The sequence below is a fragment of the Anabrus simplex genome, chromosome 1 (assembly GCF_040414725.1).
Source record: "Anabrus simplex isolate iqAnaSimp1 chromosome 1, ASM4041472v1, whole genome shotgun sequence".
Taxonomy (NCBI): Eukaryota; Metazoa; Arthropoda; class Insecta; order Orthoptera; family Tettigoniidae; genus Anabrus; species Anabrus simplex.
In genome coordinates this window covers 865,733,563-865,746,560 of record NC_090265.1, presented here as the reverse complement: position 1 = coordinate 865,746,560, position 12,998 = coordinate 865,733,563, and the positions used below count along the sequence as shown (strand labels likewise).

General features: G+C 37.0%; 1 protein-coding gene across 1 annotated transcript in view; it reads right to left on the bottom strand.

The window, feature by feature from the left end:
• The window catches only part of LOC136857307 (dynein regulatory complex protein 1), a 256,632-nt gene that overhangs the window by 148,985 nt on the left and 94,649 nt on the right, over positions 1–12,998 (bottom strand). The window contains exons 8-9 of the mRNA XM_067135886.2: positions 11,175–11,384; positions 3,574–3,713 (exon numbers count right to left, since the gene is read on the bottom strand). Of these exons, the coding sequence (XP_066991987.2) occupies positions 3,574–3,713; positions 11,175–11,384 (350 nt within the window). The remainder of the gene's footprint in view (positions 1–3,573; positions 3,714–11,174; positions 11,385–12,998) is intronic.

Below are 12,998 nucleotides of genomic sequence, written 5' to 3'. Positions count from 1 at the left end.
TTCTTATTGAAGGTAAAGTAATTGTTGTTTAAAAGGAAACTAAGTAATTTTAACCACTCATCAATTTCGATTTTACTTAATTTGCTATGTTTCGATAGATTGTTCCTTATGATGTTAATAGTATTATTGATAGGGATATTTGTTTACATGTTGGTGATGTTGAAAGAGCATAAAATGTGGTTTTGTTGCAGAATGAATTTATTTAGGGAATTGAGTTTTTTATGGGGTTGGAGTTATTGAATTTGAAATGTTTTTTTAGGAATTTGTGTAGGAATTGAGAAATTTTATAGGTAGGACTATTCATACTATTAATTATGGGTCGAATGGAGACCTCCTTTTTATGAATTTTGGGTAATGATCTTACTGTAGGTAACTTTGGGTTCATTATGGTTAATTTGTGATAATCTTGATTATTTAAAATGAAAGTAGAATTTTTAAGAAGGTTCTTTAAGTCACGCTGTATTTTGTTTGTTGGATCTTTATTAATTATAGTATAGGTTTTGTCTGATAGAAAGGTTTCTGTTTTATTTATGTAATCTTGTTTGTTCATTATTACTATGGTGTTGCCTTTATCTGCCTTGGTTATTACTACGTTGCTATTATGGATTTGGATTTCAGATTTAGAATTTATTTCGAGATGTTGTAGTTGTTGTTAGATGTTATCTCATTAAACAATGTTGGGAGTTTCTTTTTTACTTCATAACGTACGTCATTTTGCTTGTCAATCGGAATTTGTTTATCGATATTAGCTTCGGTTTCAGCGATGGTAGTAATTATGTCCTCTGCTTTTTTGTGATTAGGCCAATTATGTTTAATACCCTTATCCAATAGATTCATCTCTTGGTTAGAGAAGGCAGTATTAGATAGGCTAATTGTAGTGGAAATGTTAGTCAAATGGGAAGGGGACACTTTGTTGGTTGTATTATGGTCGGATGTTTTGCGTTTGTTTTCTTGTAAACAAGATAATTGATGGTTTCGGGTTTTCTGTTTCCTGGCTAATATGTAAGATAGTTTAAGGTCAGTGTGCCTTAAAAATGAACTCCATTCAAGTGGAGATAGTTTTTGAGAGATGGTCAAATGTGTCCTATATAATTGTAAATTCAATAGAGATTTATTCTTGTATAATAGCTTGATTTCATTTTTTAACCATAAGTTGTTTACTTTCTTTTGAGTGACATTAGATTTTGAATGGGGATGACCTTTTCGTTGTAAAGATTTGAGAAACTTAGGTACCAACTCTAATTTCAAGCAATCTTTAAGAAACTTAATATCTCTAGAAATATTGCCTATTTTAATTCTCAGGTTCAAATACGTGTTAGGTTTTATCATTGCCTGGTTGGCATCAATATTACATGTGATAAATATAATTCTTCATTCGTACTGACGATACTTGAATGGAATAATAACAATAAGTTAATTTATTGAATTCAACACCTAATCAATACAAAAAGTCTTGTCTTAGTTGATTACTTTGGCATGTTAACTAAAATGGTACATGTTTCGCCTTGAATTTAGGCATCATCAACCATTATCTTAACCTTGAAATAGAAACAGGCACCTGATTTACAAATACATGAAAATAAAACAATTTTTTTTAAAAAACCTTGGAGAGACTTGAACTAAAATGAACATATGGTAAAAGACATGAAGTTGGTTTTAAAAATATTACAATGAGTGAGTAAATATGCAATTGGTGAAAGTAGTTGTGATACTGACATTAGAAGGCTTCTATTATAATTAAAATGAACAAAGCAACAGTCTGTTATGAACGAGTGACAGGATTGCAAAAAAAATTTATGTTGGTCGACCAGCAGTTACAACAAAAATGACAATAAAAATCGTATTTAATAAATAATGTAAAAATGTAAGGTAATAATTTCTTATTCTGCGTACGTTTATCAATAAAATTGATATTGAACAACATGAAACAATGATCAGACGATATATCAAAAAGAAGCATTTCATTTTATTTTTGTTAATAATTATGTACATATGTAAAAACACAATATCATGTAAAGGTTTGATATGTTGATAGAACGTAGTAACATGTTAAGATTTAATATTTCAAGAGAATTCGACAACTCTTAGGTTATATTCCCGAAGAATTATATTTAATTCTTAATATATCTTTTTTCTTTAATTTTTGAGTTAGGCAGTTGAAATGATTGATTAATTTACGTCAAGATATAGAGTTAAATAATTTTAATTTTTGTTGACATGAGAATGAGGTGATATTGAAGGTAATCCATATCAGGTCAGGAGAATTTCTATAAATAATTTAATTCTGCAGGAAAATATAAGAAATAAATTATTTTATCTATAAAGATGAGACCTTGGATGATTGTAAAAAAACAAAATGATTGATGAATTTGAATTAAAGGAGATGAGAAAGATAAAAATTTCAGAACAATAATTTTTTTTTTAAATCTTTGAATCAAATGCTTCTGTGTACAATAGATTGATGCATAAGGATTTTAACTTATCCCACTTTATGAAATGATCTTGAATAAAGTTAGTAGTTAAGAATTTAACTTATTATTATTATTATTATTATTATTATTATTATTATTTATAAATTAGAGGATTAAGATAATTTCACGAGGGGTGATGAATAATTGAATTTAAAATCGGTTATATTTTGATTTAAAGACTTGATTGATATGCCGAGATACAAAAAAAAAATAAGAGAGGGGATTCTCAGTTGGAGTCACGTAAAAAAATTAATATTTTTTTATATAACTAAATCCCTGAGACATACTTCATAGCTAGCTGAAGATTTTCTTGTACACCAGCGTATACCAGAAAAGAAAGGAATCGCCAAAAATGGTTCAAGAAAAATTGACGCCCGAACGCATGGCACAATAGGATGTGATATATTAGAAGGTGAGAGGATAAACTGTGAGATCAGTAGCAGAGAGCAATTAGCAGGAGGATTCTTTCAGAGTGTAAGAGGACTGGTGTGGAATAATAATGTGCCATTGGAATGTGAAGAAACCTTTCACAAATGCTACTTTGTACTGATCCTGAGATATGAAGTAGAAAAAAATACAACCACAAAGGTCTACAAAATCAAAATACAAGCAAGCAAAATTAAGTTTCTGCAAAGTATGCTGGGAAAACCAAGAAGGAATCATATAAGGAATGCAGACGTAGGAGAGAGGCTCAGAATAAACAGATTCACTAAAAGGATAGAACAGCAACGTTTGAAGTTATCTGGGCACCTGCAGAGAATAGAGGACAAGTATTTCAAATGAAAGTAAAAAGGCACAAGACCCATACGAAGATGGTTTGAGGAGGTTAAGGCAGATAAGAGGAGTGACAGATATAGAAGAGGTGTTTAAAAAGGACTGGTGGAAGGATAGAAGCAGATGGAAGTCAATGAAGCTCAACCCAACCTAAACTTAATAGGTGAAGGGAAAGAAGAAGAAGGCTTGAAATGACCAGGGGAATGAGTTATAAGAAAATGTAGAACAAACAATTTCAAAAATTTATAAAGCTGGGATTTGAAGAGACTAATAATTGACCTAGGGAGGTCAGATATGAAAATTGAAACAGATGAAAAAAGAGTCTCACTTGTTAATGAGCCGTTTCTGTTGAGCTTTCATGATGATGTTTTCTTCATCTCGCTTCTTAAGCACCTGGTAGTTGTAATCAAGTTTCTCACTGTTGAGAAGACATAATGCTTTCACTTGTTCCAACTCCTGCTGTAGAACCTGTGGACAACAAATTTTATTACAGAAGCCATAGGAAGGAGATTTTTATTCAAAGAAAATATACAAGGATAAGAATTTTTATAGAAGAAACCATTTAATTACCACAGATAGAGAAGAGATACCTATTTCAAAATTTTGCTGTGATTTAGTCATCAGCCTCATTAGTCATCAACATGATTGCCGCAATGTGTAAGTCATGAGGCAGTGCCTGCTCAGATTAATTCTCAAATACAGAAGTTTGCTACCTCAAGAATAAAGTCAAAGGAGCTTAACCCTCTACCGTCTATAGTTAAATGGATGTTATCCCTCAAACTCAATGTACAGCATTTATTTCAGCTGCAAGAAATTTAATTCTTTTACCAAATGAAAGCTAATAATAGACAATATCCATGTATATAAGTACAGCAAACTCCCGATTATCCAGGTGCGGATTATCTGGTTTGCGGGTTATTTGTGCACCCCCAAGGTTAATTGTAATTTTTTTCCTTTTTAAATTTTTGTCACGGCATTTTGAATACATGTGAACTGTGCGCTTGAAATCTGAGCGCACTCTAGAGGTCATGGCTACGAAGCAAAGGAAATGGCTCAGTCTCAGAACTTAATGACTGTACTACGTAAGTCTATTTGTAGCAATCTAGAATTATAATTAATACTTTACAAATCGATAGTGACTGTCAGCAGGAGGGCGTCTACTATTATAATCATACTCCCCATATCGACTTTGACTGGCAGTAGGAATGGAGTCCTTCTCCAACTCTTGCATAATTGGCATTAGTAAGAAGAGCCTACCATTGTAAAGAATAATTCCATTTTAGATTTGACTGGCAGAAGGCAAGGGAGCAAGCAATTTTCTTCAAAACTCCCTTACCCACTTGTGTCTGGAAGTAGGAAAGGGGACCTGCCATTGTAAAGAAAACTCCCCAATTTGATTGTGACCGCACAGTAGACAAGGGGGCCTTCTATTATTATGAAAACTTCCCAACTCGATTGTGAATGGCAGTAGGCAAGGGAGCCTGCTGTTAACATCACAACTCCGCAACTCGCACTTTACATTAAAAACAACGTAAGGGGGCCTCCCCATGCTGTTTCTTGGAAAACGCAAAGAGACATGCAATTTTAAAAAATCTTATTCATGGCGTGTACAGTAATTTACTTCGATATCCCTATACAATGTAGAAAACCATAGCGAAGCATGGGTACATTTGCTAGTCAAATATATGGGAGAAATATTCTAGTTCCACTAGTTCCATATGCACAAGAAGCAGTGGCCTCTAGGAAGTACCTACCCATAAATATAAAAATGAACTAACATCATTTGTTCATGTGTAGATTGTAAGTAAATGAAATTTAAAGATTTTCTACACTTAAGTACATTATGGAATGTAAGTTTCAGTGGTACGCTTTATTATGCTATGGACAGGAAAGGGCTGGATCAGGATAATGAGGTGTAAGGTTAGGATTTAAAGAAAATGATCATTGCTTCAGAGCTATCAGATATGAAAAGTGAAACACAGGAGCATAGAAAAGCAAGCTTGTAGTTTCACGTGACTGTTGATATAAATATTGGAAATGAACAAGAGACAAATCAAGTCATATACAAAAAGTTAGGAACAAGAAAAGGTTTCTTTCCTTATATTACACTTCCCATAATCGTAGACAGGAAGCAGAAAAACATCAGAGGCATAAACAATGCCAACCTCCACCCTCTACAAGCTGCAACCAATATAGTTGTGTATTTCATGGTCTCCTTAGCCATCAAAGGCATCTGTAGCACTGACTTCAAGTATTGGATGAATCACAGGAGAAATACGAATACTCAGATACGAGTATCAGGTAACGACAACGACTTCCTATATTAAGACTGAAGATCTGCCAAGAGGGCCCCTCAACGAGAGCTGATGCCCTCCTGATGAAGCTGGAAAGCAGAAATAAGCTCATCAAGGGCTGAGAAGACATAGATGTAGAAGAAAACTGTGGTTCATGAGGAGAGAACCTATTTATTTGAAGATGTGGAGATTGTCCTTGTCCTTTTGTTTCTTCATGTTTGTCCTTGTCTTCTTGTGCTGTTGCTCCTTCTTCCCACAGTCACTGTTGAAACGGGACCTCCAGTTTTATGTGGATTCTGAACCACAGAGACGTGATATTTAATTTTAAAAATCTCACATGTATTGGCCAGGATGTAAACTGTGATCACTTTGGTGAGAAGCCAGTGACTATGTCACTCAACTAACATGTCCTCAGTAGTTTAGCATAATGCAGTGTAAAGAGTATATACTTTGGAATCCCGTTAACTGAACTAGTCAACCACAGCCTGTGAAACATGCACTCAAGTGTTGTCCTGTAAAATTATGGTTGGGTTTAACAGAAATACCTAGAGCACAATATTGGATTAGTTTTGAGAAAAAAAGGAAATGTGTTTCAGAACCCAACTATTCTTTGCATGGAAACACTCAAGAGCGCATTGCAAAAGTTATTCAATCGATGGGGTAACTTATACTTTATTACTCTAATTTAAAGCTCCATGACTTGATCCCTTAGATCAGGGCCTATCAGGGTGCATGCGCCCGTGCACTGCACGGTGCAAGGTGCAGGAGACGACTTCACTAGGTTGAGTGCAAGCCCACACTCCTCTTTTCCTACATCTCTCTCACCCCTTCGGCTTGTCTCCACCTTCTTCACCTTCCCCACTGATTTTCCCCTCCCTGGGAAATGTTTATGTGCGGTGATCAGAGAGACTCAGTTGTATGGGACAATGTTACCAGTGTTGAAAACTTGTCTTTCAATATGGTTTGAGCAGACAATTTATCTTCTCTAGCTCTTCTTTTCCTTTTTCTTTGCAATTATACCAGTAATATTTGGAACAAGGGATCGGCTGACAGCAATTCTGAGAGCGTTCTTTAAATTACGATCAAATATACTCGCATGCAATCTAATTTTTGTACAACTCAAAACAGAAAAAAAAAAGAAAACTTCGACATATGCATGTGGAACCAAACATAGAAATAAACTTAGCTGATTCTCAATGCAGCTTAGGACTATCTTCCTTCGACAAATTTTCGTAAAATTTGAGCAAAGCCTTTGTATTGAAAAATAGATCTTTTTGACGATCACGTAATTATAGTCCCACAGATTAAGCATTTGGGTTTATCATCACGACTGAGAAAAAATACGAAAGTTCCCAGTTCAAATGAAATAGACTTTCGGAAGTGTTTGCTGCCTTTGAAACAGGTTGCTCCATGACAATGTTGTTGTCTTGCGCTTATCTATTTCACTGATAAACAAGCCGTCTACCACCGAACGCTTCGTCGCTCTCAGCACACTACACCATCCGAGTCAAGCCGAGTTGAGCCGAGTCAGACTGATGCACAGTGCACGGAGCCCTTGCGCCTCGGTTTGCACGCGTGAGATTTTGGGAGTTTGAGAGGCCCTGCCTTAGATGGTGGAATGACTTAACAACAGTAGATTCAGAACAGATACTCTTCAGGGGATGGCAATGATCAACCAAAACGTTGTAGCAAACAGCAGCCTACAACTTTCAGAATGGATATTACACAAGGCTGGTGACTACACTGAAGGACAGTAAAACTTAGAAACAGGCATCTATTCTGTATCAGTATTAATTAAATAGTTACAAGCATTAAAATTACAATCTTTGTAATTCCCTTAGTTCAGGCACAGAATGAGAACTTCCACTGTAGCAGTATACTGTTGTTACATTGTTTCTAGTGAAGTAGGTCTGTTTCCTAACAGTCATGCTTTTGGTTGTTAGTGATGACGGGAGGAAGTTAACTTACATCCCCAGGAAGCTAAATGAGAAAGACTGTTTAACATGTTTCATAGCAAGAAACAAACAAATACTGAAACTCAACATATTCATCAATATTAACTGATGTAAATCAAAGGTAATTTAAAAAAATCAAATTTCTGTTACGTGAAATTTTTAAGTGGAAAAAATATTACATGCATCTTGTGACATAAGGAGAACTGACCAGTCTCAATCTCTGTTCCATTCCAAATGATGGTGGTGGTGGTGGTGGTGATGATGATGATGATGATGATGATTGACATTTGACATTGAATTGATCTGGTATGCTTTCTATGAGAATGGAGTACCTGAAGAGCAGAGAGGATCAAATTGTCAAATTTTGAGCAGCTGCAGAGGACTTAAACAATGTTGTGAGATGTATAGCAGACAATAGTATGAATATAAATGGGATGAAAAGTCAAGTTTTAAGTTTCACCAAGAGGAAAAGTCCTCTCAGTTTTAATTATTGAGTTAATGGGGTGATTAGTAGCTCATGGGGAACACTGTAAATACAGTACTTGGGTGTTAATAGAAGGAATGATCTTCATTGGGAAAATCATATTAACAACGTAGTTAAGAAAGGTTACAGATCTCTTCACATTGTTATGAGAGCATTTAGGGGTTCTAGTAAGGATGTAAAGTAGAGGGCGTATAAGTCTCTGATAAGATCACAGTTAGAGTATGGCTCCAGTGTATGGGATACACACCAAGACTACGTGATACAAGAACTAGAAATCATTCAAAGGAAAGCAGCACGATTTGTTCTGGGCAGTTTCCAATAAAGGAGTAGTGTTACGAGAATATTGCAAACTTTGGGCTGGGAAGACTTCGGAGTAAGGAGAAGAGATGCACGACTATAGGGTGTCCGAGAAGTCCCCGTACCCCTAGTTTCATATTATTATTTTGTTATATTATGGCATGGACAATTGAGTTTGTATAATTGGGGAATTCAATAGTTGTTTTATTGGTATTGGTATCCCTGCCGCTAGCGTTGTTGTCAGTCTCATTTCATTTGTTAAGTCGTGGCGGACGTGAGCGGACGTGAGCGAACACAGCTACACTGTTGAGGAGCGATTAGTCGCGTGTGTGTGAGTGCACGAACGAGCACATACGGGGCACACAATGACAGTGATTATGAGTGCATTTAGAGATCACTTTGGCAAACCCCCACCTCGTAAAGCTACTCTGTTTGATTGGGAGAAACGTGTGTTTGCTTCAGGCAATGTCAAAGACAGGCCGCGTAGTGGACGTAAGAAGATGCGGGAAGAAACGTGTGCCGCCGTCGCTCAATCAATTGAGCAGTCTCCATTGAAATCCATTCGCAAAAGAGCAGCTGAACTTCAAGTACCGCGGTCAACAATGCATGACCACATTAAAAGAGATTTGAAAATGAAAGGATTTAGGCTGATGCATGTGAATGAATTATCTGATAATGACATGGAGCAACGAGTTGCAGCCTGCCGTGCTTTGTTGGAACAATTCCCAACTGCTGTGTCTCGCTCAAGAGTGTTATTTTCTGACGAATGTGCGATATATCGCAGTTCACATAGGAGGAATGTGGTTTTCTGCTCTAAGGAAAATCCTCATTATGTGCAAGAGTTGGAAAGGAACCCCCCTCATGTTATGGTATGGGCCGGGATATCATCACGTCACTTGTGCAGACCGTATTTTTTTGATGGGTATGTGAATGGAAAATCTTATTTGCATATGTTACAATCTTGGTTAATACTTCAGCTTCAAGATAAGGGAATCATGGGTCATGTGTGGTTACAGCAGGATGAGGCTCCAGCACATTTTGCTATTCAGGTGTGCGAGTTCCTTGATGAACAATTTCAAGGCCGCTGGATTGACCGTGACCCACCAACATCTCCAGCCCCGTTGAAATGGCCACCACAAAGCCCGGATCTTACCATGCCAGACAACTCATTATGGGGAATAATCAAGTCCCATGTGGCTCAACGTCGGTACACGACTAATGAAGAATTGCGGCAAAGTGTGGAGGAAGCCTTTCGTTCCATAACTGCTGAGATGCTCTGCAAGATGTCAATGAGGACTTGGAGACGGATAGAACTCTGTGTAAGGCATGATGGTGCACATACAGATTCCCTGGATTCATAGTTTTTATATGTAAGTACTCCACTATAATATGAAACGTATGAAACTAGGGGTACGGGGACTTCTTGGACACTCTGTATGTGGAACCAATATGTTTCAAGCTGTCAGTGGAGAGTTGTCATGGAATGACGTAAGTAGATGAATAAGCTTGAGTGGAGCTTTTAAAAATAGGAAAGATCATAGTATGAAGATAAAGCTGGAATTCAAGAGGAAAGATTGGGGCAAATATTCATTTATAGGACAAGGAGTAAGGAATTGGAATAAATTATCAAGGGAAATGTTCAATAAATTTCTAAGTTCTTTGAAACTGTTTAAGAAAAAGTTAGGTAAACAACTGATAGGAAATCTACCACCTGGACGCCAACTCTAAATTCAGATCATTAATGATTGATTGATTGATTGATTGATTGATTGATTGATTGATTGATTGATTGATTGATTGATTGAAATTGCTCCACCATGATCCAAAGAGTGCAATCAACTATTGGTTTACCAGGTGATTTTCCTATTTCCATGGAGGTCCATCAGGGATCTGCTCTCTCGCCTCTCCTCTTCATCACAGTCATGGACAATGTCGCAAGAGATCTGCAGAAAATTGTACCTTGGACTGTACAGTTGCTGACAATGTATTGATGGTCTCTGAACATAAGACTGACCCTTAACGTCAAGTTCAAACATAGAACAACTGCCTTGTAAGAATCGGCCTATGGCTCTTGTAAAGAAAACTGAACATCTGACTACAGATCAAAGTGATTTGGAAACCATCAAAATCAATGGAGTTGCCCTACAAATGACATTTAATTGCTTGACAACTGCTGCTGCTGGAACCCTCTGTGCTAAAATCTCTAACTGCTTGAGCAGTGCATGGGTTAAGTGGCATTCTGAGTCTGGTATACTCTATAAGAAGAAGATCCCAGACTGGTTCAAGTCAAAAATATACCATTCTGAAGTCTACTCAGTTGTATGGTGCTGAATGCCAGCCTTCATCAAAAGAAGTGGAATGATGATGACTTGCTGTCATCGAAACAAAGATGTTCAGGTCTGAGACTTCATGATCATGTCCAAAAATTGAAGTTCATAGGTGATAAGGAGTGGTACCATTTGCTTAAAAGATGAGAGAAACCATACACACTGGTACAGGCACATGCAGTACTTTGAGCGGTGCAGCAACAATGACAAACAATGGTTTTGGTTTGCAAGTAGATGGGAAACAGCCAGTAAGACAACCAAGGCAGTGCTGGCTTGATACCCTGTGTATAGATCAAAAGATTACACGTCTTCACCTACACCAGGCACATGATTGCATCAAGTGGTGACAGAGAGACAAAACAGCTAATATGAGGGACAAACACTAAGGAGGAGGAGGAGGATAAGAAGAATATAATGATAACGATTACAATCTCAGATACAAGGAATTGCTTCAATCTTGGTAAGAAGCTGGAACAAGTACCCTCTTTTTACCCACAAATGATGATTATAAAAGCAGAAGATTTTTCATCATAGGATTTGACAACTAGTAAAGAGAAATTAATTATGCTTACCTCAATATCTGTTTCAAGTTGAATTTTTGACTCACGATATCTTTCTTGGTGTTCAATATTAAGAGTTTTCATATCTTGCTCAAACTGAGCTACCCTGTCAAATTTCTTATTCATATTATTTACTTCTTCTTTCTCACGTTCTTTATAAAGATTTTCCCAGTGTTTTTCATTAACTTCCAGAAGCTGCTGATGTTCTATGTTGATAGCTTCCTGTAATTGGCAGAAATAAAACAGAGCATAATCACAAAATGAAATATAATATAAAAATATCAGTACGTAACACCATGAATATGGTCGATCACAAAATGAAATATAATATAAATATATCAGTACGTAACACCATGAATATGGTCTGATCAGCTTCCCCAACAACCAAATATAAAAATAATACACCTGAAAACAATTAAAAAAACCCATGGCATGTTCAGCCCATTAAGTGGGTTGGCCTGCCAAGGCAACTGCTGTTCAATTAGACATCCTGCAGATATTGAAAAGCCATGTGCTCAGCGCGATGATGACATCCTCGCTGTATTGCTTGGCTTTCGTGACTCGGTCACTACCTCTTATATCAAATTGCTTCTCCGTTGGTAGCCCGTTTGGTGACTATGATCTTTATGGTCTGACATCGTTGTAAGTCAGATCGAATCCCGCTGATGGAAAAAAATCACCATGTGTCCGAGGACTTTGGCTCACCAGGTGCAGGTCTTTTGATTTGACTCCCGTAGGCGACCTGCGCATCGTGATGAGGATGAAATGATGAAGACGGCACATACACCCAACCCCCGTGCCAGCGAAATTAACCAGTTATGGTTAAAATTCCCGACCGTGCCGGGAATCAAACCTGGGACCCCTGTGGCCACGCTAACCATTTAGCCCTGGAGCCGGACAGGGTGGTGGTGGTATACAGTTTCCAATCACTACACTGAGTGCCACGAGACAGATTTCAATTCCAAACCTCTCCATAGTGCTCATATGGAGTGACAGCATATGACACTACTGGTGTTGATTTGTCCATTGGATGGGGATATTAAGCTTTGAGCAAACCCCTTGGTGTTACACAAGTATGCAAGATGAGTTCTCCACCTAATCAATACTAAAGTATCAATAATAAAGTATTGATTAGGTGGAGAACTCATCCTTTATACTTGTGTACATGAGCTATCAATACAAACTATGAAGCTAATAGATTATAGTATCCCAGCCAACTAGGCAAAAAACATTGTGCTTAGATATCAGAACCTGAAAATTAAAATAGCGATTGTGATCAAGAACATTGCCTTTTTAAGAGAATGCCTGTCTAGTAACTTAGTACCGAATTTCCTTAAGAGATACAATAAAAATAAAGTATTATTAGGTGGAGAACTCATCCTTCATACTTGTGTACTTGAACTATCAATACGGAGACTATGAAGCTAATAGATTATAGCCCTTGGTGTTATTTGACAAGAGTAGGTTATGCACCACCACCACCAGTATTCACCCTCTCCTTACTACATCATCATCATCATCATCATCATCATTGTCATCATCACACTATACAACACATAACATGCATTCATCACACTGGACACAGAAACACATACACCTCAGAAGCAATGCATACCTAATTCCTTGACCAAAATGGTGCTCATAAATAAATAAATGAAAATCGCAAATCACCCATTATTCCGGCCAATGGATTGTATCCAAGTTCTTGATCATTACGTAAAAAAAATAACACACGTATGCTTCTCAGTTGGTCTCAGGTTTAATCAGAATGCTAGAAAAAGTAATACTGAGCAAAAAGCAGCTTCAGCTAACAGTGGCTGGTAACCCTGCTTTCAG